Genomic DNA, 27,392 nt, shown 5'->3' on the forward strand with positions numbered 1-27,392 from the left:
GCATCAGTATAGAATGTGGAGATTTCAGAAATTGGCTTTTGTTGTACAATGTGAGGAAGGACCCATTCAGTTCTCTATAAATTCTATTCTCATGCTTTAGGGTTAACAGGTATTAATGTGCTTATGCTGATTTTTTTCTCTTATCATTTTTTAGCATATTTTTTAATTGATTCTTTGAGAATTTCACATCATGCACCCCAATTCCACTCATTTCCCATCCCTCTGTATCTGCCCTTTCGCCTTGCACCATCCCCCCACCAAAAGAAACTAAAAATATTAATTAAAAAAAAACCAAAAACAACAACAAAAAGCCCATTCCACTCCTCCGTCTTTCCCACCTCTCCATCCCCTCTTCATTTGTTGTGGTGAGCAAGCCATGGGATGCAGGCTGGTAAGTAGATTCCTCCATGGTGGCTGCTCTGTTCTTGCCTTCAGCTTCCTGCTTGGCCTTGAGGTCCTGCCTGGACTTTCCTCAGTGATGGACTGTGGTTCATTCGGCCAAATAAACCCTTTGCTTCCTAATTTGCTTTTGGTCATGGTGTTTTATTTTTTATCTTCAATGTTTTTTAATGTTTAAAAAAAAAGTGTTTTTCATACAATATATCTTGATCATGTTCTTCCCTCCCCCAATTCCTCCCACATCATCCCATCTTCCTTTTTGTTCTCTACAGTTTCTTTCTTTCTCTCTTTAAAACAAACAAACAACAAAACCCCAAAACCTCACAAGAAACACATACAACACCTTCTCCCTACCCCCCCAAAAAACATACAAAAAGGGAAATCAAAATAACAATCAAAAGACCAATAAGACAAAACAAGCCCAAACAAATCAAAATAATACAAAAAGTCTACACAAATACCACTGAGTTAATTTCTTGTTGGGCAACTACTCCTGGCCATGGGGCCTGCCCTGAAGTGTGGTTGATATTCCTGTGAGACTCCATGGGTGAAAACTGACTTTCCCCTTGCTGGTGGCTGTCAATTGCAGATACCTTCTCAGTTAGGGGTGGGAGCCTGTGCCCACTTCCCCCTTAATGCTGGAACCTTGTCTGGCTTGACCATGTGCAGGTCTTGTGTGTGTGGCTACCGTGTCTGGGAGTCTCTATGTGCGTCCGTCAGTCCTGTTGTGTCTGAAAGACACTGTTTGCTTAGAGCCATCCATCTTCCACATATATCCCTGAGCCTTGAGGGGAGGGGCTTGATGAGGACATCCCACTTAGGACTGTGTGCTCCAAAGTTGTTTTGATGTTTTACCACAGAATAGAAAGCAATCTGGGACAAGTAGTATCCCCCAGGCTGTGGGTGCAGTTCTACGGTAAGAGGCCTTGCTTAGCATGTGTGAGGCCTTGAGCTTGATTCTTGGTCCTCACACAAAACAAAACAGGACAAAACGAAGCACCCCTCTCACCCCAACAATGGCATACCTAAAAGTTCTTTGATCATGTGAACAACTGCCCTTTGGCTATCTCTGGGAAATCCTGGTGACCTGCTATTACTTAGCTTCATATGGGCTTTGCTGTGAAGGTCACAAAAACATCACCCAAGGAACATGCTCCAGGAAGTAACACAATTCTGCTACAGTAATGATTTCAATCAAGGTCTTGGGAGGACTGTAATGCCAAGTTCTTCCCTCAAAACATCAGGAGAGAGACGGATAGAAAGTAAGAGACAGGGCATGCTGGAAATCAGAACACCCAACACTTGCTGACACTTTAGGAAATGTCCCAGGTATATTTGGTTTTGGGTGGCGGCTCACATCAGCTCTTGAATCTTCTCTTCCAGTTTTTTAACATCCGCTCCATGAAGTTCAAAAATCTGTTTCAAATACACAAAGGCACAAAAACGTTTATTGATTCAAGCGTTGCAAAGCCATCAACATGTCAAGGAGTTGTGTGTTTGACTGTAAGGTTGTTGCTCATTTCCATAATTTTTAAGGCACTTCAAGTACAAATACGCATTAAATAGATTAAATTCATGACCTCTTATTATTTGTCACGAGATTGGGTGCATTCAGGTGATATGGCCATAGACAATGTGCTACTCTTTCAAAATGGGTGATATGAATATTTCTCCAGGTCTCTATAATTCTTCTTAACGTGTGACCTAAAATGTATGACCGTGCTGGAGATGAAGAAGCCCAATCCTTGGAATTAGAGCTTTTTTTATATTGGCATCAAGGGCTTGTTCATTTAGAGTTACACTTTTCCAAAACTAAAAGTCCTTCTGTGACTCCAGCCCAGCTCACGGTTGTATAATTGACTCTTAACAAGTGCATGTTTTGCACTTGTCCCCTGACCCTAACTCAGGGTCCACTTTTTAGTGGATGGTAAAATTTGAATCGCAACATTTTTTTTTTTAATAGCATATAAAATAATAAACTCTCTCACTTTCTCTTTTGGAGACAGGTCTTAGGTAGCCAAGACTGGCTGTGAAGTCCAGTCCTGATCCTTCTGCCTCCACTCATGAAGTACTAGGATTACATGCATACAGTGAATATGTCCTGCTGGGACATCTTTTAAATAGCTCTCTCACGTTTGGTTTGGGCAGACAGCTCAGCTGGGGAAGTGGTTCATACACAAGCATGAGGTGTTGAGTTTGGTTCCCTGGAACTCAACTGAAAAGTGAGGTGTGGTGGAGTGTGTGTGATGATAACCCCAGAGCTGGGGAGGTAGAGACAGATGGATCCCTGGGCTTTGATAATTGGTGATCTCCCGTGAGAGACTCCAAACCACCAAGATAGATGGCTCCTGAGGAACCTTGCTGAGCTTGTCCTCTGGCTTCCAGAGGCACTCACATACACTCACATGAACACACAAAATAAAGACATTACATTCAATGAAACCAGGACGTCAACCTGCCCTTTAAGCCCACTGCCACGTCAATACTAGGTGGGTTGGTTATTTGGATGTAGGGAAGAACGTAAGTAAACTGAGATGAGGATCGGGTGAAGACTTGAGCCTCTGATAAGAAGGTTTTGAAGCCAGGAATATGTGAGGACTTTGGAGTAGGGGCTGGAAAACTCCAGAACAAACTGTGCTCAGTGTGCTGCACAAAAGTAACTGGCCCCGCACCTCTCGTCTCTATTCCCCCACTCAGCAGCATTCTCTCTGGGGCTGCCATTTTATTCACGCCTTGAATGCCAACCCCAGGTGTGGGTTCTTTCCATCTCGGCTTCATTTCACTTACCTTCCCATCCTCCATTCCACTTCTGAGACAGCACAATGTTCTTTTGAGTCTTGAGAATAGAGTGACCTATGTGTGGGTGCAGAATTTCATGGTTTATCTGAGGTGCCTGTCTGTAGTCATCTCCCTATAAATAGTTCTCCTGGCTTTTGGCCAGGGGAGGAAGGTATCAGAAGGGATTTGCCAGTGGGTCTCCTTTTCAGGGCTGGGGAGAGCTCAATCTGCAAAACGTTTGCCTAGCACACACGAAGTCCTGGCTTGGGTCCCCAGCACCTCATAAGCTGACTGTGGTAACTGTATACAGGTATACACCTGTAACCTCAGCATTCAGGAGGTAAAGGCAGGAGAATCCAAAGTTCAAGGTCATCTGGAGCTTCATAGTGAGTTTGGGGTCAGCCTAGGCTACATTAGACCTTGTTTTAGGGGAGAGGGGGTGATTCTTCCTAATATTATGGAACTGGAGAGTAGCTCTGGGCCACAAAGGGAGTTTCACTGTCGGGTCTTAAAGGGACTGTCCCTTGTCTCAAGCCAGAGCTGCAGTGGAATGCAGGGTGTGGGAGGTTTGGGATTCCACTTCAGTCTCTGTGTTTCCCGCTGGAGCTGGAAGGGTGGGAATCGCTATGCAAGAGCAGTGGTCCTACTTAATCTTCTATTGGACTTTATGTTCAAGGATCCTCCTAAATCTTTTCTTCTGCTACTGGTGAGTCCAATGCAATTGGAGATACGAGTGAGACCACCTGAGGGAATCAGCATCCACAGAGAAAAGATCTGTTCCCTCGACCACCACTGTGTAATTCTAGATGGCTCTCCGGACTCCCAAGGCTCCATTAGAAGATATTGCCCTCATCTCTTTAGAGATGCATTGAGTAGATCATATTTTGTCTGCTTAATTTCAGCCTACTTCCTACTTCAAAGGACAGTGTGAACTAAAAAAAAAAAAAAAAAAAAAGAGGTTGGGGGCCCCTCTAGAGAGACTTCTCTAACTGGCAAAAGCTGTGTCTCACAGTGGCATGGCACAAGCTATGGAGTGCAAAGGTCACAGCTCTGGGGAAGGGTGGTTTCCATGACTATGGGGTCGTGAGAGTCCTACTCTACAGCTACCCAGAGCAGCCAGGAGCAATAAGAACCGTGGCTGCTGTAGAGTCTGATGTCTCTCCAGAGATACATCAGATCGCCCACAGGGGACTGTCACCCACCCTATTACATGAGCCAGAATTGCACGACATTCCATAACCTCTACGTAAAATCTTAGAGGATTATTATGAGGGAATCACATTGTATAACCATACTCAGACACCATGCTCACCCTCTCACACCATTACACTCAAAAGCAACCTTACTTCGGAGTACTTCACAACGAGGTGCTTTTGCATATTTTTGAAATTTACAAGTAGAATTCTACAGACTGTATTCTTTAACAAAAAAAACCTATTTTTTTTTTGTATTTTATGTACATTGGTGTTTTGCCTGCATGTATGTCTGTATGAGGATGTTGGATCTCCTGGAACAGGAGTTCCAGGCAGTTATGAGCTGCCATGTGGGTGTTGGGAAATGAGCCTGAGTCCTCTAGAAGAGCAGCCAGTGCTCTTAACCACTGAGGCATCTCTCCAGCCCTATAGATTGCATTCCATGTCCAACTCTTTTTACTCAGTATCAAGCTCATGGTATTTATCTGTTTAGCAGCAGTCTGTAAGTGTTTCAGTATTTCTTAGCATGAGTATAACATAATTTATCCACTTGGGCTTTGGGGAACAATGCTTCTGTGAACATTCTTGTCTATGTATTTTTGGGGGGCATGTAAGAATTCATTTCTGAGCCGGGCAGTGGTGGCACACGCCTTTAATCCCAGCACTTGGGAGGCAGGGGCAGGCAGATCTCTGTGAGTTTGAGGCCAGCCTGGTCTCCAAAGCGAGTTCCAGGAAAGGTGCAAAGCTACACAGAGAAACCCTGTCTCAAAAAACAAACAAACAAACAAAAACAAAACAACAACAACAAAAAGAATTCATTTCTGCTGTATACCTAAAGAATGGAATTATGGGATTAAACTTGAAGTTCTCTCTCTCTCTCTCTCTCTCTCTCTCTCTCTCTCTCTCTCTCTCTCTCTCTCTCTCTCTCTGTTTCACTCTCTCTTCTAAGCCCTCCTCTCTCAGAAAGGATTTCATGTAACCAGACTGGTCTTCACCATACAATATACCCAAGGATAACCATGAATTGCTGTATGCACAACCACACTCAGTTTATGCTGTTCTGGAAACTAATCCAAGGCAAACTAGGCAAGCTTCCTACCAACTGAATTACAAGCACAGTCCCAGGAACTAACTGTCCCAGCAAAGGATGATGGTTCTAGTTGTTCCACATCCTTGATAACATTTGGAGTCACCAGTTTTTGGTGGCTTTAAGTGACATTACCTTTGATTCCTAACTAGCCACCTTTAAGATGGACACTAGCAATAACCACATAACTTTCTCTGTATTCAGTTTGTGCCTTTTATGTCCCCCCTCCCATGAATCTCAAAACCACAAATGTGCTTGTGACATCCAAGCCTTTTCTGTGTTTTCTTCCATAAAATCCAGTCTTCTAATGATGTCTTAATTTTGTCTCCTCCACCTCAACACCATTCCTCACATAAACCCTGAACTCTAGCAACACTTTACAGAGGATTCGCTTACTTATTTATAAAACACAGATTGAGGACCTCTCATCTGATGTGCTTGGCTGCAAGCATTTTAGATCTTGGAATGCTTGAAAATAAATAATGAGATATCGTGGGAATGAGACTCAAGTCTAACTTGAAATTTGCTTATGTTTCACATGTCTCACAACCTGGAGTCTGCTCTGGTTTCCTTTATGTCGCTAATGATGAAACACTCCTACCAAAAGGAACTTGGAGGAGGGTAGGGTTTATTTTATCTCACAACTCCCAGGTCACAGTCTGTCACTGAGGTGGCAGGCAGGAACCTGGAATCAGGAACCATGGAGGAATGATGCTTGTTGGCTCAATCACTTCCTGGTTCATGCTTAGCTAGCTTTAGCCAGCCCAGGACCACTGACTGAGGAATGGTGCCGCCCATGGTGGGCTCGGTACTCCTACATCAGCCAATAATCAAGAGAGTCCCTCACAAGCATGCTCACAGGCCAACCTGACTTGGGCAGTTCCTCAGTTGCTGCTGCTTTTCTAAGATGACTCCAGCCTGTGCCAAGCTGACGATGAAGGCTTACCAAGGCAGTAAGCTTGTACAATGCTTTTTCTAATTTTTATTCACAAAACTAAGTCTATTGTGAACTTTGAAACATCAGTCTTTCAGCATCATGCTGGTGTGAAGTATCAGATTTTGGAACATTTTTGACTTTGGATGTTTTGGTTATGGTCACATGGTTTTCTTTTAGAACCTGCACTTAATGAGTACCTATAGTGAGCTAGGGCATTGTGAACAAAACAGATAAAACCTCTTAGGAGTTCATATGCTAATAATAATTCCATGCTGTTGTTATATAAGCAAGGAAATTATTCCAGATACTCACCCATGCTACTCCACCCCTCTCTGCTTCTCCCTATCCAGTCCCATGCCTCCCTGATGAAGCCTTCTGAATCATTTTCTTCGCTGTCCTATAGCACTCTGCACTTTCCACTGTGACATAATTGATTTTTGTCATCGGTCTGCACATTAGCTCAAGGAGGGAGACTATATTCTTTTTCAGCATATTTTTAGTGTCCAGTTTGGAATTCTCACACAAATTAGTATCTATTAGAATGAGTTCTGCTACACTCATTTTTGGATATTGAAGTATGAGTTCAAAACTCTGGGTTGTATTAAATTTCAGGAATTAAGTGTTGTGTCTGTCCCCCTCCTGCACCCATGATTAGTGTTAACTGTCAAGTTGACAGAGTTTAGAATCACCTGGAGATGGGCATGCCCATGAGGATTACTTTGATTACATTAATTGAGGTAGGAAGACCCATTTGCTGTAGATGGCACCATTTGCTGGGATCCTGGACTATAAGTGAAGTAAGGCACATGAGCGGCATGCATCCACTCAGTGTTCTCTTTTTCTGACCACAGTTGTAGTATGGCCAGCCGCTGAAGCTCTTCTTGCCTTGGCTTCCCTGCCATGATGGGTTGTACCTTGAATTGTAAGGGCACACGAATCCTTTTTCTCTTAAGTTGATTTTCTCAGTATTTTTATCACAGTGTCACGACGGTAACTAAGACACCTTCCTTTCTGCTTTCTTGACAGCCTTTCTTTTTCCTTCCTTCCTTCCTTCCTTCCTTCCTTCCTTCCTTCCTTCCTTCCTTCCTTCCTTCCTTCCTTCCTTCCTTCCTTCTTTCTTGCCAGCCTTCCTTTTTCCTCCTTCCTTCCTTCTACTTTCCTTTGTTATGCTGGAGAACTGAACCCAGGGCCTTCCCACATGCTAGCCAGGAGCTCTGTCACCAGGAGCTCTGTCACCAAGCTACAGCCTCACTACTGTCTTCCTTCTTTGTCTAGTCAACCAAAGACAAATGTTACAGTTCGCCTCCCTGTCTAGAGATGGGCTTTGTATCTGGGACCTTAATAAGCACACTGAATAAACCAAAAAAACCCAAAAAACAAAAAACAAAAACAAACAAACAAACAAACAAACAAAAAAAAAAAAACAAAACTGCTGAGCAGAGCCTATTCCACCAATGACCGTGATAACCAGATCTGCAATTGTCCCAGGATATCACTGGGGATTAGGGGAACACCAAAGTCTGCAGATGCTCCAGAGTGTATGCCTAGAATCCAGGCCTGTTTTCTCATAATTTTTAAATCCTTTCTAGATTATTTATAACAGCCAGTACAGTATATATGTTGTGTAAATAGTTGTTACCCTCTATTGTTTTAGAAATAACAAGAAAGGGAAGCTTGTACATTTTCAGTATAATTTTTTTTTTCAAATATATTGGATCTATGGATTGAATGCAAGAATGTAGAATCCACGGATATGTAAATTCGACTATAAATGGCTTGTGAATTCTGACCAAAGTGTTTCTCCCTTTCAATCTGGTACTGTCTTGTGGCTCTCAAAAGCATCAGGAAGTGAGTTTACAGCTCTCTTAACATCTCCTTTATTTTAAAATATTTCTGCCTGCCCCTCTTCCCACTTTGAGATACCGTCTCACTATGCACCCTCTCCATCCCACTTTGAGATAGGGTCTCATTATGCATCCCAGGCTGGTCTTGAACTTGTAATTCTCCTGCCTCAGTCAACCAAGAGATAGAATTATAGGTGTGCCACCACACCTAGCTGGGCCATTCTGCATTGGATGCTGCTGCATGCTGGAAATAATTGCGACAAAAATAAGATCCTGTTTTTCTGAGGCCACTGGGAGGAGGGAGGCTATTCAGTACTACAGAAATACCAAAACCCAACATGTTTTAAAACAGCTTTCATTATGGACATTTCCAAACACAAACACAAAAATAGAGTAATGCTTGTTTCATGGTGATATCAGGAGGCAGACGGAGACCAGCGGTTCATTGCGAGATCAGCCTGGTTTACAGATAGTTCCAGGACAGCCAGGGCTACACAGAGAAACCTTGTCTCAAAAAGCGAAAACAGAAAGGAGCAAACAAACAAATGTACAAAATAGAGTAATAAAGTGACTCTTTCCTGATTTACCTGTCACTTAGGTCTAACCAGAGGCAATATTTCTCAAATGCCAAAGACATTCTAGCATTTACAGGCAGTCTATTGCTGTTACCAGGAAAACGCAAAGGGCTTGGAGACAGTGGTCCCTTCCTAACAAATAGATATCTGAGAGACAAAATTAGACTAATGATGCATACATAGGATAATTATAATAAAATGCATGGGCCAGCTGTTGTACCATTTTGGTTGAGTGAATATTGAAGTTATATTTGGACCAGCTGCATGGTCCAGATTGAGCTCATCAATTTCCCAGACATTTGGAGTTAGTTAACAACAACACAAACAATCGCAACCCCCAATGCACCAGCAACAATAGGACAATAAACAACAGCGCAGTCTCACCGACCAAGCGACACAAGACCTCCTTGGGGGATGACTGTAGAGATGTTTGTAATACAGCTTATAATTTATTATAACACAAAGAAAAGGAGAATACATTCTCCTTCAAATAGATGGATTTGCTGAGGGATTAGACGGTATGGACAAGATGGAAAAAATAAGTTTAATGATAGAAGCTTTTAAAGCTGCCTCACGGAAGAGGAGGGGACAGCGGTGACTGCTGTGGATGCTCTCTTGATTCCTTCCACTTATCTCTCTAGGACCACTTACATCATGAGCAGGTATCTGAACCTCGTTGCCTTCCCTATGCCTCAAGTGGACCTTGATAAGGTAAGTAGTTCAATTAAAGCCTTTGGAGTTGAGCTAAAATATACCCAGGAGGCACCTGGAAGAGGTGCACTCAAATTCAAGATAAGGGCAAATAGCTGGAGTCAGGCTCCCGTTCCCACCACTTATCTCTCCTGGACAGCACCTTTTGAACTTGCTCTGACTGCAAGACAACAGCAAAACACTAATTGACTTTCTTTGCTTGAAGCTGCTTGCATGTCCTGCTCTTTGAGCATCAGCCACACAAATGATGACTGAAATACGTTTCTTTTTCTGTGGTAGTAACCAACTTTTTTGTTCATAGAATACTCATTTGGGTCCTGGTAGGTTATTCAAATGTGCTGTGGAAATGCAAAAGCAGACAGCATTAAGGAAACAAAGTGGCATGCCTGTGCTTCTGTGTGCGCGTTTACGAACAGGTGGAGGGTCAGCTTTGGCTGGAGTAGGTGAATTCTTATCCTGTGCCACCGGCTGATTCTGTTGACCAGACATGAGATGCTGCTGCAGGGCTATGTCCTCAATACAGTGTGACTTACCACTGAAGGGGATGTGGTGTGATGTCGAAGTTCATCTCCAGCCACTTTGAGAATAGGAAAGGCCATTTTGGACTGTGGCTACCAGAGATGATCTCCTGCCTGTCACTGGGGGTGTGGAATGGGACTTTGTTCTTTGGGGTAAACACAGCTTTCAGGGTCATTCTCTTCAATGGCACATACCCATCCTCATGTTTCCACTGGGAAAATCTGCTCAGAATTTCAGTGTTGAGTTTCAACAACTCTTGGCTTATCTCCATTCCCACTCCTACTCACCAAACCCAGAGTGAGGGCCTCTTAAGCCTAGACAAATGAATAAGCTCATGTCTAGCTTCTCTCTTTTTGGGGTGCTCTGATTAAGGGCACAGACATGCTTTCCCCTCAGTCTTTATAGACATTCTGGGGAACGTGGGCCCAGGTTTGTCATCTTCAGACAGGTGAGAAGCCACCAACCACTCTTTGCTCCCTTTTAGGGCTTGAGAGTCATTCAAAGCAGCAGGGCCTTCTTCATCTGGGCAAGTAAGTTTCATCTGTGCAACCCTAGATCCTTTCACAGGCGGGCCATCTCAAGGTCTAGACTTCAAGAGAACCACTGTTCACGTGGGTCCCAGCCATGAACTTTTATGAGCACCGGCTAGCACTACAAGTACTCATGATAAAGGTCATATTTTGGTTATCTGCATGACTCATTATGAGAAAAGAAGTAATGTCTGGTTGCTTATGCCTTGCATGGCTCTGGGGCAATCTGTGTCCACTGATGAGAGAAGGCATCAAAAGATCTTTCTGGATCCCACTAATGAGTACTTCTCCTGTTGCTTTTATTCTATATTCTTTGATGCAATAAATCTTAACTCTGAGTATAACTTGTTCCTGAGTCTTCTTATTTCTCACAAATCACCAAATGGAACATTGCTATATCTCACCAATTGAAAATTCAGAGGAGATGAACAACAGGGCTGGGTAAAAAATGTAAAGGGTGGGAAACCCTCAATAATCAAGATAAATGACATTTTGATAGAAATTTAACTATTAAAAAATTAATACAAAACTCCTCAATGGACAGAATGTAGAGCATTAAAAAAAGCATGGTTCACAACACTGGAGGGTGATTTGTGTTGGCTAATCCCAGAGAAGACACACATAGGAGCCTCTCAGTTGCTAAGGCAACAGCAGTATCCTTTGCAGTGGTACCAAGGATTACTAAACTGAACTGAAAGCTACCTCACTTCATTAACTTTCCTTCCATCCTGCTTAGTCTTTGAACTCCACAGTTCTCTGTCTGGAGTATCAGCTGCTCTTGAGACTGACTGACAGCTAACCAGAACCTGAGGACCAGGTGAGATTTTTTTTTTTTAGTCCCCTAGAAAGAACTTTGTCTGCTATTGTCTGTAGCAGGATGGATTTTACTGAGTAAGCCAGTGATGCTGACTCAATGTAAGCAGACGTTGTACATATTTGAAAAGTTTAAATGGTCTCTCAAACTTTTTTCTAAATTTCTATTTTTTTATGAAATTGTAGTGAGCTGGACATAGCTGGATCCTGAGGTTCTGATATCAGCCATATTGTTATCCATAACCTTCAAATCAACTATAAGGATCATATTGTAAGGTATGCATCAAGTCCAGTGCTTGGCATTTTCTGTGCAGTTTTTTGAAGAATTTCAAGACAAATTTTCTAAGATGAGTGATGTAGCATTCATCTCACAAAGAAGGGAAATGAACCTTAAGATGGCTTATTACATTCCTAAGTTGCTCAGTAATAGGAAGAGAGAGGACCCAAACAACAGTGGTCCAATTCCTGGGATAGTGAGATCCAGTTGCAAGTACTGTCTGGGAAGAAGGCCAAGCATAATGTGTTTTTGAAGTAGTTGAACACAAGCATTTAGGAAGGATTTTTCAGATACACTCCTTCCTCATTGTTTCATCTATTATCTTTTCCTGGCCTTTAGGCCACTGTGTGTGAGCTCTGTTTCAGTCCCATTCTCTTTCTAGCAAATGATGTAGGATGCTTTTTGCCTCTACACCTGCTTTATTTTACGGCAGATGCTTGTTGGAAATGACTTCTGTGATGTTAATAGGAGCCCTAGAGTTTGCAGACATCTGGGTAAGAGCTTCCTCCTACTTAATGTGAGAGTCCAGCAAATGATTTCTTGTCTTATAAGTTATTCACTTGTGAATAATTTGTTCATTAGCATATACATGCCCATTTTCCATTGCTCTTACTAGTGGGCCAATCTAAGCACTTTGAGAAACAATTTTACTCTAATGCAAGAGATAAAAGTTGCAAATTAACTTTTGATAGTTGGCTCAGGCATAAGCAGTTGGCCAAGACTTGTTAATTCTTTGTTTTGCTTCCTTTCCTATGTTCTGTAGACATCTGCTGAGCATGACACCAAAGTTATTGGTATAGTGGAGCCATTGTTCAGTCTCAGAGGCACAGAATCCCTTAGTATCATCTGCAAATATCATTACGTGTATGTTTGTTCATTTTTTTTTCTGAAGAGACTTGGTAGCCTTTTGTGGATTTTTAGAATGGCCCATAAAATTTATCATCTATATATATAATAAAAATATATGATCCACCTTGTATGTAGTTTTACTTTCTATGGTTTTCTTACCTAGGTAACCATGATCTGAAATATTACATAGAAAATTCCTGAAGTAAACAAAAAGCCTAAAATTAGATGCCACTTTGAGAAACATGATGAACTTTCAAGCTTGAGGAGTGAATGGTTCCTTCTACCTGCCCATTAGGAATTCAGTCATCTCATCATCATACCTACGTGCTTATGTTCAAGTTATCCTGGCTTTTCTTAGTAATAACCCCAAACCGTTAAGAGCAATGATTGGTGGCCGAAGAGAAGCTATAAAATATTTATTTTACATGGAAATGTAAAACATTCTTTACTTACTAAGGAATTAAAAGAATTATATACATTTCTAAGATCTACAGTAAAGATGAATAGGGCAAGCCCTCCATGTTATAGATTCTGTGGTTTCGAGCATCCACTGGTGGTCTTGGAATGAATTCTTTTTTGATAAAGGGAGACTAGTGCATGTACAGTAGAACACTACAGTCAGTATTTACCACAGTGAATCTTCCTGGAACATGATATAATGCCTTAGATGAAAACACTAAGGAATATAACAGAAAGGAACAGCAACCTGATTTATTACTGGAATGTGGAATTTGCTCTCTCTCTCTCCTCTCTCTCTCTCTCTCTCTCTCTCTCTCTCTCTCTCTGTGTGTATGTGCATGTATGTTTGTACAGGTGTATGTAGAGATGAGAGGTCAACCTCAGATATCACTCCTCATGCACTATCCACCTTGTTTTTTGAGACAGCATCTCTCACATGGTATGGAAACCATCAATTTGACTGTCCTGGTTGATGGCAGTCCTTAGTCATCCTCCTGCCTCTGTCTTTCCAGCACTGGGATTTAAAATGCACACTACCACACTTGGTTTTTCATATATGAGTTTTGGGCTTCAAAATCAGGTCTATGTGTTTCTGTGGCAAGTATACTGACTGAGCCATCTCCTTACCCATCACGGTCATTTCTTATATTGCATCCCCACCAAACAACTTCTTCCATGAAAACTTCCAGCGGCCAGGGAAGGATTACTAAGTACCACAGCCCCAGTCATGATACATGGCTTTATGTGTTTTCAGTTTTTTTACATTCTACTTTACTCATGATGTATATACACTACAAGGGACATGGGCAAGAATGACGGCCAAAGACAAGACTGAAAGCCCAAGGAAGGCGTAGTGTGGGAAATGTCTACTTGGAAAGGCTGGAGACACAGCAGGTGGGGGTCGTGGGATCGGAGCAAAGCAAGCCTGAGATTCTTGGCATCTACAGAACAAAAGGGGAACCCTAGCTCTTCCTATCTGACCCAAGGACACACATTGTGTTCCCAAAGGAGGAAGAGAGTCTCCTGTGTCCTAGGGTGATTTATGACTTTTTTTTTTTTAAACTGTGAACCTTTAAGAGGCACAGTGCACAGTGGCTGTTTGCCAGATGTCTTACTGGAATCATAAAGACATTTCTTGAAACAACCCTCAATAGAAACTGGACTCTAGCTTTTAAAAATGGATAAACGGTACTTAATTGCTTCAGTAAGTCTGTTTCCAGTTGCATGACCCAGATGAAGGGGTGGAGCCCATTTCTGGATGTAGTTTCAAAGATATGAATTCCATTTTCCTCTACTCTCTAGAAGACAGTTGGTGCCAATGAAAGCTTTCTTGCTCTGTTCTCCGAACAGAAAGACATTCAAACGAGCGCATCTTTTGGCTTGGCCATCCTACGCCCCTCCTTTGCGGTGACTCTTTGCAGACCACCGTGAGACAGAAACTGGGGGAGAAGGATCCACACATGCCATGGTTTAACTCTAACTCTTGACACAGTGAGAAAAGCAGGGCCCCATGGAACCCTAAAGACCTGCTCAGACCCTATTTTGAGGTTTGAGTCGAAAGAAGTAAAAGATTTAGAGTATTATCCCCATTAAGATCTCCACATCTTTTTCTTGGCTCTTGATTTGGTGTAGAAAGTTGCTTTGTTGCTATTTTTTGAGCAAGTTTTCATATGTGGTTAGAAATAGATGTATTCATACATTGTAGAAATCGTTTCAAATTGTTTAGTTTTAAAAAAGAGACTTTTATGTGTCTCTCAGTGTGTCTATGGATATTTGCATGTACATGCTGGTGTCCACAGAGGCCAGAAGAGGGCATGGGATCCCTTGGAGATGGAGTTGCAGGTGGCTGTGAGCCACAGGACATGAGTGCTAGGAACTGGACTCTTAAGCACTGAGCCATCTCTCCAGCCCAACTGGTTAGGTTTTAAACTCCATAATCAGGATGCTATGCTAATAGTATTCAATGAAAATGTCAATTCTTAAGGAAACTTTTTGGAACATGTCTATGTACATTATAATCAGAGGCTTATTGGGTGGTCCCAGAATAGAAGTTAGGGAGTTACAGTAGCTGCTGGTAATATCAATTCAGTTAATTTTATTTTCTGATAGTTGCCTATCAGCAAATTTAAATCTGAGTCTTTTAGTGCTATTTTCAGATGTCAAGTGTCCACAAGAAGTCCACATGGTAACTCTTGCTCCCCAGGACACTGCTGGGAGGAGGTGGGGACTAGCAGTAGTATGCATTGAAGGCAAACTCTGGATTAATTATAGGATCCCAACCTCTTTCTCTTCCTCTTCTTAAATTAGATTTTTTTGTAGTTGATGCTAAAATAATCCAGTTTATAAACACTCTATGGGAATGATTTAGGCTTAAGTTGTGGATAAATTCAGAGTTTATTTATTTACTTACTTATTTATTTATTTATTTATTTATTTATGAGTGTGTGTGCACATGAGTGTTGTGTGTTTACCTGCATGTGTGTTTGGGCACCTTGTGCATGCTTGGTCCCTGAGAAGGCCAGAAGAGAGTGTCCGACTCTCTAGAACGAGAGTTGGAGATAGGTGTAAGCCACCATGTGGGCAGTGGGAACTAATCCTAGGTCCTGTGCAGGAGCAGCAAGCGCTCATAACCGCTGAGCCCTCCTCACACCTCCAACAAACTCAGAGTTTAAAGCACTAATATCTTGGCTGGAATCTGCTTTCCTCTGCGTGGTGGCTTCTTTATCAGGCCCCATGTGGAGATGAACTATGCTGTAGCTTCTGTCCTGCACTTCTCGAATGTAAATCCAGCAGCAGCAAAAGAAAATACTTTGACATAGCCCCTTCAACCAAATTCTGGCATTAGTTTTGGTGTGATATGAATTGGCTTGATTAAGCAAAGGGGTCCATCCCTGATGGGGATAGAGTTAATTGATAGGTTGGAACCTAGAGAAGGAGCCTTGAGACTAAAGATGGAAGGAAATAGGGCTCCTGATAGACAAGGGAGTGTGGATGCTGGGAGGGAAAACACCAAGCCAGAAGAAGGTAACAGATGGAGGGGATGCAAGCAAGGGGTACAGATGCGACTGATTTTACAAGAACATGTTCTCATGTTTGAGATGGTAGCAAGGATGACAGACACAGGCAATAGACATGTAGGTGGGGCAAGTTGAGGAAACACATGTTAAATAGTTTTATTTTCAACTAAAAGCCACAGGAAGAAATATGTAGTGTTTAAAAAATATCTTAAATCTATTGCACCAATTATATTACATCAAATACTTACCAACAAATAGAAACAAAAAATAAAATTGTACAGCTGGTAGATCAAATAAATGCTTTCATTTCCCTTAATTTAGACATAATCTATAAAACCTAAGCATGACTTTTAAATGTCACAAAATTCTTCATAACATTTTAGTTGCAAACTATTCCATAGAATAGATGGCTCATAACTCATTTAGACATTCTGCTGAAAAAGGCATTGTAATTGCTTCTATTGTCAACGTTAAAAATCAAGTTACAATTATATTCAGTTAATGTTTTTTTTCCCTTGAGGTGTTTCTACAGTATATATTCCCAGGAACAAGATATTAGTATGAAAGACAATGTATATTTTGTGCCTCCTGAGTTTGCTACAAAATAATAGTTCATGATGCATGTGTGAGTAACTATTAATGCCTCCAGTCGTATCTGAAAATACTAGCTTTAGCATGTGCTGATATTTTAGCCATTTTATCCCATTCATATCTACAAGAGAACAATTAATAGAACACATTAAACCACTAATGTCAGGAGGGATCTTACACTTCAATCATGATAACATATTTAATATTCACAATAAATGAGGGAAATTTTACAGTGATCTCTATTTTATGAATAGGGAAATAAAGACATGAAAAGACTACGTAGGCCACTGAGGGCTCCATAGCCAAGAATGGGAGAACTGGTGTTTGGACCATGGGGATTGACCCCAGGCTAGGCACACTCAATCATGAGGCTGTATTGCTTTATGATAAGTTTTGGTAGATGTTTCCACAATCCTGTTAATGACTATATACTCTAGTTATTAGAATTTCATCATGCCTTTCTCTGGCAGGTTCTTGATAATTCTGCCCCAGAGTAGAGGCAATAGTAGGATTTTTATGATTTGAATGCCTCACATGGTGAGCGATTTACTGTAAGTCATGTATTTTCTTTATCTTTCACTATTGTGTATTGTGTTTGAAATGAAGAATTATATTTAAAAAACCCAAGTATTTTCATCTAACCAAGGAACACCGGGGTCTTTATTTTAGCTCTGATGGTTGTATCAGCTAATCCATTCCTGCTGGTTTCCATGGAAACATACCTTTTGGGTGTGCTTGAACATCTGAAATGTGGGTACTGCTTTGATGTGACAGAGTTGAGTCAATTCCTGGGAAAGAAAAGACAGTTTTGATGACTTTTCTCTGTACCAAGTGTGCTACTTGGTGACTTCTAAGAAGCACTGTCTTTGTGAAATCACAGTTTTGGTGACTTTCTCTGTACCAAGTGTTCTACTTGATGACTTCTAAGAAGCAATGTTCTAAATCCCAAGGGCACCTGACACTTCATGGGATTTTCCTAACATACCCTCAAAGCCTCCAGGACAACCCTGTGTAAAGAGGACCATTCTGGTACTCTTGGGTTTCTTACCCAGAGCTCTAGGCGAGGGATGAGATGAAGGTCAAATGGAATGGATGAGGAGTGACTAAATGAGAGTATTTAAAAACGCTGAGTGATGGCAGAGGAGCCCCAGGAAGCCTCTATGGAAATAGCATATTGCAAAAAGAGGAAGGAGCAGGCATGTCTTCATCAGTCACACTGAAGACAGGCAGGACACACTCAAGGCTAGCACAATTTTCCCTTTAAGCCCTGTTATCCTTTCTCCCTCACTACTCATCTTTACTTCTGAAACATTTGGAGCCCAAGGACAAGAGAAATGGACAGAATGCCATAATTTTAATCCAGACCAAATGGCTTCCAAATGGCATTTCTTCTTCCCCTTGTTTAGAAGTTGAGTACAGCTTTCTGACAACGGAACTGAACTCTCTCATTGATATACCATTTGATTGACTTTAACTCTTTTCCACCCACAATGCACACAAACACAAAGAAGCATTGCACACACACTAAGTTGTATTTTTAATTACAATAGCCACAGCAACAGCTAATCCAAAAGTTATTACTAGAAAAGTGTGTCTTTTGCTTTGCCTTAAAAGACAGAAAGCTATAATCGGAAAGCTGAGAGTAACTTGTGTTGGCAAGAATGTGGGGACTCAGAACTCTCTACTGTAGTAGTGAGTAAAATTTATACAAATACTATCACAATAGCTCAAATCTTCTCAAGTATGCCAAGTTTGTGTCATTGACAAAATTATGACTAATTATGACACAGAAGATAATGAATTTTTGGTTTTCTGATGGTTTTAAAGCTCAGCTTCAATCTGATGCTTGGGTAGGTCACTTGCTGTCTTTTCTGCTTTAGTTTGAATGCAGAATACCTCTCCTGGGTTAGTCTGGTCTCCAGCATGGAGCTATTGGGAGGTAGCAGAACCTTTAAGAGGTGGGGGGCCTCCTGGGAGGCCATTATTCCTTTTGGGCCATGTCCTTAAAGGGGACTGTGGTACATTGGCCCCTTCTTTTTCTCTTTTTCTTCCTGCTGATGGTGGGATCATTTGGTTCTGCCATGCACTCCTGTCCAAATGTGCTGCCTTCCACAGGTCCAAATGTGCTGCCTTCCACAGGTCCAAATGTGCTGCCTTCCACAGGTCCAAAAGCAACTAGGCTTTGACCAAGGACTCAAATTTCCAAAATGGCGAGACAAAATAAACCTTTCTCTTTCTCTTAGGCATTTTTCTATAGTGTCAGAAAGCTAATTAATACACTTACATTTCCAAATATATATATATTTGTTATAAACTAACAAATCCTAGGGAGAATAATCCCTAGGAGATAAATATTAGTAAGACATATTTGGCTTGACACTAGGAGGCTGATTATTTTGGGGGGAGGGACAGGAGAAGGGGGAGGATGGATCTTAGGGACAGGAGGGAAGGATTTCCTAGAAATTTTTTATGCTATATAAGTATCCCTCCCCCACCCCCCCAAAAAAAACCAAACACGGGTTACCAAAATGAGATATGTCAAAATGTCTGTAATTATTGAGTTAGGTTTTAGAAAATTATTAACTTACCACAACCTAAAAATAAATTTTCACCTTGGCTTCATTGTAATGTCTGCCTAGCTTAGCATTTCTCAATCTTCCTAATGCCGAGACCCTTTAACACAGTGCTTCATGTTGTGGTGACCCCTCAACCATAAAATTATTTAGTTGCTACTTCAAAACTATAATTTTGCTACTGTTATGAACCATAATGTAAATATCTGGTATATGATTCCAAAGGGGGCGTGACCCACAGGTTGAGAACCCCTGGCCTACACTGGCAGGCTGGGGAGCAAGTGATGAAGACTGTTGGAATTGACTGGTGATGTCTGCACAGCAGGAGGGAGTACCATATAGTTGCTAATATTTAAAGAAAATTATGTAAAACAGTTTGCTACATTCATCATGAAAACGAAGATGTGGAATCCCACTTGTTTTTAACCAGGTAGTGTCATCAATTTTACAGAGTGACTGACTCAGTGGCATTGCATTTGGGTTTTGATGGTCCACACAGACGATTCCAGAGTCCTACCTTAGAGGAGTCCACGTCCACATTAGCAAACATGACGTTTTGGTATTTTAAAGACATCGCCTTCAAGACAAAAGAATAAAATAACATAAATATTAACGTTTGCACCAGAAATGTCACTTTGGAAAGAAGAAATGTATGACCTGGTTGTTAAAGAGACCTAAGCATCCTTCTGAAGGTTCATTACAGCCTAGAACTTGAAGCCCCTCAAGGTCAAGCGAGGATCCATTGCAGAGTCAAAGAACAAAACTGAAGACTGGACTTTCAAGATTTGAGGACCAAAAGCAGAGCAATTGAGCTGTGTACAGGGGGCCAGACCTACCCTGTCAGCGGTGGGGAGGCAAAGCAGGATTTTCCTGAAGGTGTCAAGGGACTCCATGCAATGCTTTTCAAAAATCTATCTGGGGTGATGGGGGTGGGCTTAGATCAGCGTTAGCAATTGGGCCGTGGTCCTGGCATCTGGGCAGAAGATGCAGTTCTCTGAACCTGATGTGTACTTGGTGCTTTGACCTTCTCATCTTGATGGGGTTTGGGAGGTGTGATGCTGGAGGCAGGAGAAGGTTCTTGATGACCATCACCAGCCTAGTGTTCTCCCAGCCACCCCCGCTCCCTGCAATCTACCGTGTATGGAAACTGGACTTTCCAGACTCTGCTGACTGACTTCCAGCTAGTCAATGGGAAACCACGAAAGGTGGTAGGAAGGAGGAAGGGGTTAGCTCCTGCTTCCATTCTGTTCTGGAAATGCCTTTGACGCAAGTGGTGACAGCAGGGTCCTGGCTCTGGGGTGAGGATGAGGGACGGTGGTGTCTCACGTCAGCCCAGATTTACGTTCAGACAGCTGTGTGCACACTCCATAGGCACTTGATAGTCTCTTGATTTGTTTAAAAATCACGTCAGAAGCATTTGCAGTCACCCCTCTCAAATGGGACTACTCCTGGAAGGGGACATACAAGGTGTCCAAAGCTTGGCCAAGTGGAGTCAATACCAGCTGGAGCTCTCCCCGGGGAGGGAGAAGCTGGAAGCTGCAAGGCGTGGGAGGGCTCTGGTGGATGTGGGAGAAACCATGCTGCTGGCAATCCTCCCTGCAGCTTTGTTTGTGGATTGTGATTTATGTGGGGGTTCTTTCTCCTGTGGTCCCTCAAAATGGTGATATGGGAGAAAATTCCTGTATAATATACACAAAGACCTTTGAGGCTTGAGAATATTTCTCAGATTAAAACGATTCTGAGCTGGGTGTGATGGTGCTACTCTAAACCCAGCGCTTGGGAGGCTGAGGTAGGAGACTCACAAAACTGAGGCCTGCTGGGTAATATATGGAGTTCTAGGCCAGGTCACTTATTCACAGAAAAAGAAATCCCTCTTTTGACAGATGTCCTTCTGCTCTGTTTTATCTGCATATATAATAAACGAAGGCTACATAATTCCTTTTCATTCTTGTATAATCACTGTTTATTGAAAGACATGAGCTTTTCTTTTAGCTTTTAAATATTGAAGATATATACTATGAATATTCATGAGTAGGTTCATTTTATTTGATCAAGAGCACAACTGTTAGGCCATAGATTAACTGAATGTTAATTTTTAGGTCACAGGTTAATTAATGACTTAACATGCCATACTAAGTTATTTATAGGCCTTTATTTTTCTTCTAACATTCTAATATATATATGTATGTATGTATGTATGTTATACCTTATAAGTAATTACTAAATTATTTTCAGAGTAACATAGTTTTACCTTTTTTTGTTTGTTTGGTTGGTTTTTTTGAGACAGGGTTTTTCTGTGTAGCTTGGAGCTTGTCCTGGAATTCACTCTGTAGACCAGGCTGGCCTCGGATTAAAGGCATGCACCATCACTGCCCGACTAGTTTTACCTTTCTACCAACAAAAATGTAACATACAGTTTCTCCACATCCATCACCAGTTTAAAAAAAAAAAAAAAAGACTTGGATTTTAGGGCTGGGGAAATGTTCGTTAGTAAAGTGTTTGATGTTCAGTCATGAAGACCTGATCCACAGAACCCATGTGAAGAATAGTTAGGTGTGGTGGTGCTCACTTGTAATCCCAGCTCTGGGGAGCTAGAGACAGATGAATCTCTGGGCTCATTAGCCACGAGCCAGGTTATCCTTTGAGTGAGTTCCAGCCCAGTTGGAGACCTTGCCTCAAAAATCCAAACCAAACCAAAATAACAACATAGAGGGTAGATGGTGTTTGAGGAATGACGGTAGCTGAGGTTGTCTTTAGGCCTCCGCCTGCACATATGCACCACACACACACACACACACACACACACACACACACGCACGCACGCACGCACGCACGCACGCACGCACACACGCACGCACGCGCATATACACATACACACACACACACATATACTTAGGTGGCATATTATGTGACTTTTATTGGCTACTGGCGACAGCTTTAACTGTATGTCACCTGAGTGGATTCACACTTTTGTATCTGAGCACTGGCTATTTCTGTGGAATAGTTAGGGAGTCTTCTTTCTTAGTTTTGAGCGACAGAGTCGTCTGTCAAACACTAAAATGTTCCTTTTGGATAGTTCAAGAATTTCAGGCATAATAGGAATGAATTATAAATAGTCTGCTGTCACCACTTTGGTCGATTTCCAGAAAATGCATGAATTGCATGCAAGTGCTGCACAGACATATAATACGGCTAAACAAATAGTGTTGTCTATCCGTGAAGTGTCATGTAGAAGATGTGTGTGTGGGGGGTCCAATGGGTAAAGCCTTTGCCATGAAAGTGTAAAGCCTGAGATATCTAGAACCCATATAAAAGCCTTTGGGTATGGTGTCTGCCTATATGCTCAGAATGCAGGAGGTAGAGACAGTGGATCCCCAGAACAATCTGGCTAGCCAGATTAGCTTGATCGATGAGCTCTGAGTTCTACAAGAAACTTTGCTTCAATATGTGATATGGAGAGCCATTGAGGAAAACATCTTACATCAACTTTGGACCTGCACATGTGAACATGCATACATGCCTGTACACTACACATATACAAATGCTAAAAAAAAAGAAATGTCATGTAGTTCTTTTCTTTATCTGCTACAAGTTCATTCACACCTAAATATTGATAGTTGTGACTGTTGTTAGAATTAGTTTTGGCAGATTCAAGAGGCCAAGTGAGGAAATCCAAGATGTTTAAAAACCTCACTGAAAACAGAGTAGAAGGTTTTTAGTTGTCTTATAGTGGTCGTTTGAATGTTATTGGCCCCCATAATCTTGTAGGGAGTGGCACTATTAGGAGGTGTGGCTTTCTGGTAGTGGGTGTGGCCTTGTTGGAGGAAGTGTGTCACTGTGGGGGCGGGCTTTGAGAATACCTATGTTCAGTATACCACTGAGTGTCTCAGTTGACTTCCTGCTGTCTTCTGGTCAAGATGTAACCAGTATCATGTCTGTCTGCACACTGCCATGCTCCCTGCCATGACGATAATGGACTGATCCTCTGGAACTGTAAGTGAGCCACCCCAATTAAATTAAATGCTTTCTTTATAAGAGTTGCTGTGATCGTGGTGTCTCCTCACAGCAATAGAAACCCTAACTAAGACAGTCATCGTGGAATTAAAACTTCTTCATGTTTGAAGGAAGGAATACAAGTCACAAAGGTGACCCAAAATAACCGGGAGACATTTATACAACTAGGAGAAAGAAAACTAAAATCCCTGACGTGGGGGCTGGAGAGACTTCTCAGTGGTTAAGAGCACTGGTTCTTCTTCCAGAGGAGCGGGGTCCAGTCCTGGGCAAACCCATGGCAGCTCACAACTGTCTGTGACTCGAGTTCCAGGGGAACTGATGCCCTCTTGTGGCCTTCATGGACACCAGGCATGCAAGTGGTGCACAGACATAGAATACGGCTAAACATAAATAGTGTTGTCTATCCATGGTCTCTCTCAATAGTTGTAAGTTCTGAGCTCTGACTTGGGTAGGATGTAATGATATGAATTCCCATTCATTTGTACGCCGTAATTCTTCAGCATATCCTGGTGTTCCTTGGTGAACTACCCACAGACAAATAATCCCAGTCTTTGGGTATCTCCTAATGAGATTCCAGGATATTAGCTTCCGAAGGTTCACTGGGATGCTTAAAATCAAACAAACAAACAAAACAACAGAACTACCACCCTAGGAATAGTTCAGAAGTAGAAAAACTTTGGGGGACCAAAATTCCTTTGGCGACGATGAGATAGATGCTGGAAATGCTTACCTGGAAAACAGGGCCAACCCTTTTACAGGGGCCACACCACGCCGCTGAGAACTCCACCACCACCAGCTTGCTCCCAGCAACCGTTAACAACTCTTTCAATTCATCCTGAAACCAGAACACATGGGGAAATGTTCATGGTCCCAGACTCTCACAAAGTCTTGCAAAAAATAAAATGAAAATCTTGCGAAAAGTATAAGAATTGGGGAAGTCTTCCAATCCAGGCGCCCTACCTTTCTGTCCTCCAGCTGGTCCAACCTTTTCTTAGTGAGCCTGAGACTAGACATAGCTTTTTGTTTGGTGAGGACACGCGAGTGGTGATATATTGGCAGACAAGTTAGAAGTCTGCTTACCAAATGGCACAGAGGCAGCAGCTACCTTTGGGCGGAAGCGGGTCAGCCAGGGGGAAATGAAAAAGTATTAAGGTGAGAAGGGAGGTACTGTGCAAGCCGGATCTCTGTATTTAATAATTTTAAAGACAGATGAAATGCATCAGTGGTGGCATGTCTTGCTTCATGGGAGTGATCACTCTTAAAGTATTAATCAATACCATTCATTTAATGATTTGACTTTTTTCCCCTAAACTCCCTAAGTTAAGTTTCCAATACTTGTTGTTATCACTTAATTAAAGTCTTCCATCTTGGGACCTCAGGTCACTGTATTTATTTTATTTGCTTCTGAATGTCCTCAACTAGCTCTTTGGGGCCTGGTTTTTTCCTACTGGAGTCACTCTGGTTCACCCCTATTCTTCCCCAGCCCTTCACTTGTGGATGATGAGCCCTTATGGAATGCCCACTGGATGGAAGAAGGATAGCTACAGGAAGTGGATGCTCTTCACAGTTGATTTTCTCACTGGAATTGAGACTAGCTCATCCACTCTGATGTTCCGAACTATAGTCTTTACGCCCACCGTGTTCAGTGTATATTCTCATCCTATCCATTTCACACCCAAGGGCACAGACGTTCCCCAACTTCCCTGTGGCCAGCCAGCGGGTGGTGGTGCGGCTGGGATTGTTCACGTTGGCAGCTTGACGACAGAGCATATTTCTTCAACCAATACTGATTTCTCCCAGTGACGAACTGCACTCTTTTCACTGTGGTGAACAGCATCACCTTAAGCCCCCCTGGACTAGGTGTTAATCAGGTTAGTTCATAATTGGATTAAGCAGAGCAGAGCTATCCCCATTAGGGGTGGAGTTAATTCCCTAGAGATGGTATGCTTGCCCTTCAGCAAGGAGAACTTGATAATTAAGTTCCCATCAGGTGAGACTGATGATTCAAAGAAGGTGCTCCTACTTCCCGGGCCTGTATTTCTGCAGGATGGGTGACTGGGTTCTCAGGCAGCCCAGACAGGCATCCATTTCCCAGTTTCATCTGTGTTTCCTGTGGTATTAGCGATTAAACCCAGGGCATAGCACGAGCTAGGCGAAGTCTGCCTTTAGCCGTCTTGTTACTTTTTATTTTGAGATAGAATTTTACTGTCTTGCCTAGGCTGGACCTTGTATTCGCTATATAACCTAGGCTAGCCTCTAACTTGCAATTCTCCCACCACTGTCTCCCGACTAGCTGGAAGTACCAGCCTACATCACCACCAACCTGGCTTCTCCCACGCTTTTCAGGTTACATAGTGAGCTCCAAGCCAGCCAGAGTTACATGGGCTCTTCTTTCAGTGAGACCCCAAGACAAAAGACATAAAACAAACAAAAGAGTGGAAAGATCTCCCTTGACAGAGCGCGATGGCGGGATCCTGGATTGAGGAAATAATTCCAAGTGTTTAACAAGTCTCATTGAATATTGCTTTTGAAGGATCTTGAACTATCTCATGAAGCCAACGAAATACTTACCATGTCATTAATCATCTGCACCATGATTAACATCTGGGACTCGCTGATAATCCTCTCCTGTTGGTTCAGGTGGACCACTGTAGCTGTCCTATCAACTGTGGCATTCTGGGTAGAATATAAAGGTAGCTTTTCTGTGACATCATTGAATGGGTCATCTCAGAACCTGGAACTTTTTGGCAGACTTTGAACCTAGTTTCACCTTTAGGCTGTGACGAGGCAACTAGTTGGCCAGCCAAGACCCTGAAAACCAAGGGCTTTGGATTCAGAAGCCAATCGTCAGTTTCTCTCCTCTTGATCTTACCCTTTGGTCATTGATTTCTACACATTTCTTTCTTCTCTGACCTCTCCCACCTCAGCAGAAAACATTAACATCAGAAACTCACGGCTGAGTTCATGAAGAAATTATGAAGAAACTGTGCTGTGTCTCATCTGCCATGCAGTGGTGTGGTAGAGGAAAAGATGCCCATCTCTGCCCCTTGTCACCTGTGGCACGTAGGAGAGCTGGCCCTGTCCCTCACTAGCTGCAGCACTGGGGGAGAGTGGGTTCTGTACCTTGACTGGGCAGTGCAGTAGAGCTGGCCCTGGTGGTATCAGTGTGGATGAGCTGGCCCCAAAGGTGTGAGAGTGGGAGAGTTGGTGCTGCCCTTTATTGCCTGTGGCAAGAGTTAAGCTAGCCAGGGAAGTGCTGGAGAGCTTGCCCTGGTGATGAGGATGCAGGTGAGCTGGTGGGCTGACCAACTCAGCTGTCACCCAGGCCCAGATCCACAGCTATGAGTTGGCCCACCCCAACATCCACCCCATCAATGAACTGCTGGAGCATGTGAAGGGGCCGGTCCTGCAGAATCAAAGCTGCAGGACCTCCTTGACACAGGACAACAGCAGGACATCCAAGAGGAGTCCCAGTGAGGATCCGGACCGATAGTGTAGCAGAAGCCAGAGGCCGCTTACCAGACCAATGACTCAACTTAATGAACATTTGCAAGTAAAGATGTATGGAGGCTCAGTGTAACACTACAGTGTCCACGATGAAATTTTTGTTTTTGTCTTTTTTTTTTTTAATTTTTATTTTACTTTTCAGGAGGAGGTTGCAAGGGCAGAAGGCAGATACAAAGGGACAAAGAGATGAGTGGGATTGAGGTGCATAATGTGAAATCCACAAAGAATAATAATAAAAAACTGTGCTGTGTAGAAAAGTACTAACACTTTAATCCTATAATAAGCTTCCTGTAAATTCATTTCATGACTCACAGATTCCAGAACTTTGCTGTTTTGTTCTAAATCACTTAGACTATAAAGAAACTTCATTTTCACACAATCGGAAGTTGGCAAACTTTTTTTAAAAAAATATTTTTATTTTATAATTAATTTAATTTTACGTATCAGCCACGGATTCCCCTGTCTCCCTCCTCCCACCCCCCAGCCTTCCCCCTACCCCCCACCCCCCATTCCTACCTCCTCCAAGACAAGGTCTACCCTGGGGAGTCAGCCCAGCCTGATAGATTCACTTGAGGCAGGTCCAGTACCCTCCTCCCTACACCAAGGCTGAGCAAAGTGTCTCAGCATAGGCCCTAGGTTCCAAAAAGCCAGCCCATGCACCAAGGACAGGTCCCGGTTCCATTGCCTGGGGGCCTCCTAAACAGTTCAAGCTGATCAAC

The 27,392-nt window shown here is 42.5% G+C and overlaps 1 protein-coding gene across 2 annotated transcripts; it reads right to left on the reverse strand.

Annotated features, from left to right (window-relative positions):
- Positions 1-1,705: 1,705 nt before the first annotated feature.
- On the reverse strand, positions 1,706-25,872 carry Txndc8 (thioredoxin domain containing 8). Of its 2 annotated transcripts, XM_016003770.3 has the most exons (6): positions 25,738-25,872; positions 23,897-24,001; positions 19,670-19,729; positions 17,302-17,367; positions 3,187-3,252; positions 1,706-1,815 (listed from the first exon to the last, which is right to left on the reverse strand). In XM_016003770.3, the coding sequence occupies exons 1-6, from the start codon at positions 25,768-25,770 to the stop codon at positions 1,753-1,755; spliced, it is 393 nt and encodes a 130-aa protein (XP_015859256.1). In that variant the 5' UTR covers positions 25,771-25,872; the 3' UTR covers positions 1,706-1,752. The 2 variants fall into 2 exon arrangements, with proteins under 2 accessions (XP_015859256.1, XP_006985350.1); XM_006985288.4 differs by lacking the exon at positions 3,187-3,252.
- Between the last annotated feature and the right edge of the window lie 1,520 nt (positions 25,873-27,392).

Source organism: Peromyscus maniculatus, chromosome 2, assembly GCF_049852395.1.
Source record: "Peromyscus maniculatus bairdii isolate BWxNUB_F1_BW_parent chromosome 2, HU_Pman_BW_mat_3.1, whole genome shotgun sequence".
Classification (NCBI taxonomy): domain Eukaryota; kingdom Metazoa; phylum Chordata; class Mammalia; order Rodentia; family Cricetidae; genus Peromyscus; species Peromyscus maniculatus.